This window comes from Propithecus coquereli, unplaced genomic scaffold (genome assembly GCF_000956105.1).
Source record: "Propithecus coquereli isolate 6110/MARCELLA unplaced genomic scaffold, Pcoq_1.0 Scaffold1, whole genome shotgun sequence".
NCBI lineage: Eukaryota > Metazoa > Chordata > Mammalia > Primates > Indriidae > Propithecus > Propithecus coquereli.
In genome coordinates, this window is record NW_012133857.1 from 3,177,397 (window position 1) to 3,183,627 (window position 6,231).

A 6,231-nucleotide genomic window follows, 5' to 3' on the forward strand; every position below is an offset into this window, starting at 1 on the left:
CTAGGGGTTGGCCCACCCATATCCTGCTGGAGGCTGCTGATGGCATCTGCCTCTGGGGTAGCCTTTGCTGATGAGTCTCTGTCTGTTGACACCATCTGTCATTAGAGATACGGATGTCTCCAAACAGCTTTTACCAAACTCTATGCCATAGAGCATGTACTTGTCCATGTGCAGATTGATTCTGTTTAACTCTGCAGCCGCTGGGCAGGCAGCTCCTCCTTGCCTAGTCATAAGCCTGCAGACTTTCTTTCTGTGCTTTCTCTCGTTTCTCCACCTGTGTTCTCTGTTGTTCTTAGAGGCTGGTTTGGTCTGTATTCTCATCAGGATGAGGAAGGAAGTGGTGGACCTTGAGTCAAGGATCTACCTCTTGCAATAATTCGCTGTGGGACCTTGGGCCTCCTTTTCCTTACCTGTAAAGTGTGAGATTGGACATGGTCATCTCTGACCACCCCAAAGGCTGTGGTTCTGGGACTAAGAAAAGCAAAAAGGCAAGGATAAGCTAGTATGAGTTTTCTCGCTGGGAAAAGCTTGATCTAATAATAGTGAGAAGAAGAATAAAAATAATCACCAACATTCTTTTGAGCTTGCTTTGCCAGGTCTGCATTGTGAGATTTTTGGTAGAAATCTTACTAAATCCTCTACTAGAACTGTAGTAGGTAGAAACTACTTTTATCCTTATTTTTCTGATGAGGAGACTTAGCCTGAAGATGTGACGTAACTTGCCCAAGGTCACAGAGTTACTATGCTGGGACTCATCCCAGATCTCTCTGCTTCTGGAGTCCACCTTCTCCCTCTGCTTTGGGAAGTCCAGAGCTCAGAAGCAGAGTGGGTCTGATCCAGTTGTGCTCTGAGGGCCAACTGTCTTTTCTAAATGTGCCTTCCTTTATTTAGACATCAGCATCCTTGTATTTTGAGTTTTTCAATGAATGTCCTTATTTTTTTTTCCCTATTCTGTCCTATTCAGCAAAATGAATGAATGAATATAGGTTTATTATGACACAAATTTAATTTTCTTCTAGAAATGAAAGTGTTTGTTCCCCTACTTTTATTTCTCAAGTCGAAAGAATCATTTCCTCCTTGGAAGTCCAGAAATAGGTTAAACTTTTAAAAGTCTTGAGGTTCAACAGCTGGAATGAAGATCAGGTAAAGATGGAGCAACCTCATGAACATCCTACGGAGAATTATCCACTCCATGTGAGCCCACACCCACAGCTGACAGCCCCAGCCCCAGAAAGTTCTTACCACTCTGCTTCTGGTGCCTTTCAGTATTCACACATAGTTTTCTCACATCTTAAGCGCCTCATGCTCTTGCACACCTCCTTTCCACATGTCGTCCCCTCGGCCTGGAAAGCCCTTCTTCTCATTTTCCTGGAGAACGCCTTTCCCCTAAAGACTCAGATCAGAAGTCACTGTCCCTGTGCTACCACTTAAGGCAAAGAGAACATGCTCATTCATTCACTCCTCTGTTCTGCATTTAAATGTTAAATCATTGAGGGCAAAGCTCTGGTCTGATCATCTTTGGAATAGCTCTGTATCTGAGTTCTCGGGTTGCATATAATATGTGCTCAATCAAGATTTTGCAATATACTGATTTCATATGTATGTATAAAAAGGTACAAAGTTTCCATGCCCTTTGACCCTGTTATCCCCATGGCAAGAAATTTATCCAAAGGAATAATTGAATAGGAGAAAGGAAATCACACAGATGAGAGTGCTGTAAAATATGTATTTGCTAAATATTGGAAACATGTTAAGTGTTTATCGAAAGATTAATGATGAGTAAATTATGGTTCCTGATCTTAAAGAAACATGATTCATTCTCTTATTCATTAAACAAACATATAGACTGCCAGGAATGTATCAGATATACAGCAGTGAATCAGATATCACATCTGCCTTCAATGAATACACAATCTGGTAGAGTCTTCTAAAACGATAATAACAAAACTACATAGAAACAGAAAGCTATTTGGGGTCTAATGTTAAGAGAGAAAAAGGCAGATTACAAAACTGTACATTATAATTGTAACTCTAAACACGTGAAACTGTGAACACGGTCTGTATGGGTGTATGCAGGAATGACAATATTGGTGTGGTTAGATTATGGATGACATTTTCTTTAGCATTATTATAATTTTTTTCTAAAGTTTTAGATTATCCCAAATGTTTTTTTTTTTTTTTCCCCAAGTGTTTCTGAAAAAAGAAAGCTTATCCAGTGGCCGTGGCTCCTCCAGTTGGCAGTAGCATGAATGATGGGTTTTTTTTCCCAGATGAGTAGGGGCTTGCCATGAGGTTATTGGGAGGAAATATTCCAGGAATCCGGGAGAGCTGGGTTAGGGAAGATTATCACTCTGTAGACTTAGCAGTGCTCATTGGGTGCCATCACAAGACCTCAGTGTCTGGACTACATCATGCAGCAAAGTCTGTAAGCCCCTCCAGGTTCCATCAGCGCCTCCACTTAGGCACAATGCAATGGTGCCAGGTGAGGGGAAAGCTGAAGTCTGGGAACAAGGCAAGACTGTTTGGACCTGCAAGAGCTGATGGCTGGTTTCTCATGCTAGAAAGGAAGCTCCCTATGCAAAAGGTACCATTATCCCCCTTCTGTGGATGTAGAAACTGAAGCTTGGTTGGCCCCAAGCTACCTAGTGGGTAAGTGACAGAGTTAGGGTTGAAATCCAACCCTCCTCACTTTGGGGCAGGGTTCTTTCTATTTCTCCCCCTGACCTGGGAGCAGGTGGAGATACATGAGGTCATATGGAAGATACCTGGCTGACAGGATGGGTGGAGTCCTTTGGGAAGGGGGAGACAATGAGGAATCTGTTGGAGGAACCACATGATGGAGGGTCTCAGAGGCCAGGAATTTGAGTTTGGACTTGATGCAGTGGGCAGTGGGGAGGCCTTGTAGGTTTGGGGACATGTTAGAAGAGGGCTTAATGAAGAGGATGCTGAGAGAAGATGCTGGCTGGTGTGATCAGTGCAGAGGCTGGATCAGAAACATGGTAAGGATGGTGTGCAGCTCTTGTCCTGCCTGATCAGAACAATACCTATCCCTCTGACTTCTTGGAAATATGTCTTCCTGCACTTCTAACCATGAGATTGGACTGAATCTGCCTTCTTGTATATTCCTTTCCCATGGATACCACCATCTGGGCCAGGGATGGGCACCTCATACAAACTTGGCCAATCAGAACCCTTCCCTGGGAATTTTGACCTTGGGACCAGAGAGGCATGGGTGTCAGTCTCTCTTTGGTGATAAAGCTGTGTTATGTGAGTCTGGGAGATCTGTCACTACTCAAGATTTGAGGTCAGAGAGAGGTAATTCTAGGTAGTTTCAAGCCCTGGTTTCCACTCACCGTGAGTGTTCAGCCACTGCTTTGCTCATGTCACAATGTGAACAATATTCACCACCCCCTTTTTAACTAAACTAGTCTGGCCTGAATTTTTGTTGTTTGTAAACAACAAAATCCTGACATTCGCTCTAAGAGATATATCTACTCTTTATCATTCGAATTTTGAGCATAATTCTCAAAAACACACTAGGGTTGTTTTGTGGGCTTTGGGCCCATCATTTCTTGCATGTAAGAAACAACAAAGAAAAAAATATGTCCTCATTATTCAGTGTCAGATTCAGGAACTCTGGGTTCTCTGTAGAGACAAAGCATTGAGGATCCATTCAGAGGAAGGACGCATCTCCATCACTCGTGTAGTAAGTAAAATTGCTGCTCAGAATACTTCCCTGCCTGCTCCTTTGTGATTCAGATGAGGAGAAACCAACATGGACCGAACGCCCGCAGAAGACAGCCAGGCATTTCCCATACAGGTGATAAAGGTATCTTCTAAACTTCTCCCCAGCAAATGCATAGATGAGGGGATTGAGGCAACAATGGCTAAATGCAACTGTCTCAGTCACACCGAGGGCCAACCTCAGATCCCTTTTCATGTCACAACTGGGAAAGAAGTCATAGAGCTTGAGTGTCTCCAGGAAAATCATAACATTGTAGGGTGTCCAGAAAAGGAAAAACACGATGACCACCAGAAGGATCAGTTTGATGGCTTTAGCTTTCTTGTGGTTCTTGCAGGAAAACAGCGTCTGGATGATTCTGAAGTAGCAGTAACTCATAATGAGCAGAGGGAGCAGGAAGCCAAGAAAATTTGCTTCTACGTTGCGCAGCACGGGCCAGATTTCCTGGAGGACCTCGGGGTAGTCACCAAGGCATTCGTTTTCTTTTTGCTTTGTGAACATGAACTGGGGTGCCGCCACCAAAATGGCTGCCGCCCAGACGCCAAGGCTGATGGTGACGCCATGCTGCACAGTCCGGTTGTTCATGGAGTTGGCGGCCAGGACAATGGCTAGGTACCTATCGATGCTGATGACAGTGATGAAGAATATGCCTCCAAAAAAGCCAATGAAGAAGAAGGCGGTAGTGAGTTTGCACACAGCATTGTGGAAGCCTTGTTCGCTTAGCACATAGTGAGTCCAGAAGGGCAAGGTGGCTACGAAGAGCAGATCAGACAAGGCCAGGTTCAGCAGGTAAATGTCAGTAATACTCTTGCGCTTCTTGCTGTTGGTGAGGGCAAACACCACCAGCAAATTTCCCACCAGGCCGAAGGCAAAGACAAGGGAGTAGAATATGGACATGAAGACAGTCCCAAAGGCCACAACTTCCCCAATGTCACAGGCTTCAGAGGACTCATCATACTCAAAGTTTTCCAGATATTCAGGAGAGAGGGTGGGCATGGCGAGGGCCTGGATCAGAAGGTAAAACAAGTAACAGTGTTAGTTCTCCAAGGAACACAGGTGGAATTCTGTCTGGCCCCACACATAGGCAGGCAGGAAGAAACGAATGTGTGTTGGCTATTTCCCAAGTTCACACATGCTGTCTTGTCTAATCCCCTAACAGTCTTGTGATGGAGGCTGCAACAGACTCCTTTGACAGGAGAGGCAGCCAGGTACCCAAGAAGTTTAATGACACACCCAAAGCCACACAGTAACGGCTCAGCGAGCATTTGGTTCTAGGCCGTTCGAAGCTTGAGACAGATCTTTTTTTCTTTGACTTTCAAAAGTCCCTCCAAAAGGTTGCTAGCTTGACCAAGGTGTGGATGGGGGAGAGAGGACCATGGCAAGAGGCGTAGCGGGATGGTGGGGTGCGGCTGTAATTCATACCTCCAGTCCCAACTGCCCCGAGGCGACTGTCCACCTTCTCCCTTTATTTCCACCTTCTCCACCTGCTGGCCCCTCGTTTCTCCTCCATGAAACTAGCCCTGGAGAGCAGTTCTCAGTCCCAGAGCCCAGAGCAGACCAACACCCAAAAGCCCTTATCTTTTTGTTTTTTTTTTTTTTAAATAGGGGAAAACACTACTAACCACAAATTATGCAAACGAGTTTCCTGCATTTGGGGAAAACACAGGGGTCAGCACATCTGGGGTGCGATGGATGAGCCACTCCCTGGGAAACCCACCTTTGTGACCATGGTATCTTCCCTGCTAGGCAAGCATTGCCTTTGTCTTTTGAGAGCCATTTCTCTTCCTCTTCCTCTTGGAACCAACAAGTCCTTCTTTTCCTTAGCAGGGATCAGACAGAGCCATACATAGAGTGACTCACTTGTTTTGGCTTATCCAGGACTTTCCCAGTTTTAGCCCTGAGAGTCCCGCATCAGAAACCCCTCAGTTCCGAGCAAACTGGGACGGCTGGTCATCCTACAGCCCTGAGTGAAGAGGAGGTGCTGCCATCATCCAGGGCTCTGTAGTCAGAAGGGATGCTTGATCCCACGTGAAGGCCGGGGCTCAAGTGGCCTGCTGGGCTTGGCCCCCAGTGCCTAATTCACCCGATGGTCATCAGCCCTGTGCTTCGCTTTGGCCCGGCCTTCCCTACTATTATATCTCCTGTTTCCTTCTGGGCAGGAATTGAAGAAGAAGACATTTCCACACAGGTTGGGAAATAAAGCTTGTCCCACTCCCTGCTTTTCCCAGCTGGGACTTGCTGGCCATTTACTCCAGAGCCAAGTGAGAGGTAGCCCTTTTGCACTGCTCGTCTGAGCACCTCCTCCTCTTCCTCACGACGCCACAGACAGGCCACTCAGACACTGGGTGTGCTCAGAGCGTGCCTCCTGGTTGACACTGCCTCCCTGCTCACCACAACTTAAAGCAAAGCTCCCACGCTTTAACCAAGGGAGTTTCCACACCTCACTGCACCCTTTCCATGATGGTTTTACCCAGGCGGTGTCTCGCCAA

At 46.1% G+C, this 6,231-nt stretch overlaps 1 protein-coding gene across 1 annotated transcript; it reads right to left on the reverse strand.

Moving 5' to 3' along the window:
- Positions 1-3,328: 3,328 nt before the first annotated feature.
- Positions 3,329-4,738, reverse strand: CX3CR1 (chemokine (C-X3-C motif) receptor 1). The gene has a single exon (XM_012647908.1). It carries the CDS (start codon positions 4,736-4,738, stop codon positions 3,674-3,676), a length of 1,065 nt encoding a protein of 354 aa, XP_012503362.1. The 3' UTR covers positions 3,329-3,673.
- Positions 4,739-6,231: the final 1,493 nt, after the last annotated feature.

Bases quoted from the DNA above. Each gene is read 5' to 3' on its own strand.
- CX3CR1 (XM_012647908.1), bottom strand. From the start codon at position 4,738: ATGCCCACCCTCTCTCCTGAATATCTGGAAAACTTTGAGTATGATGAG.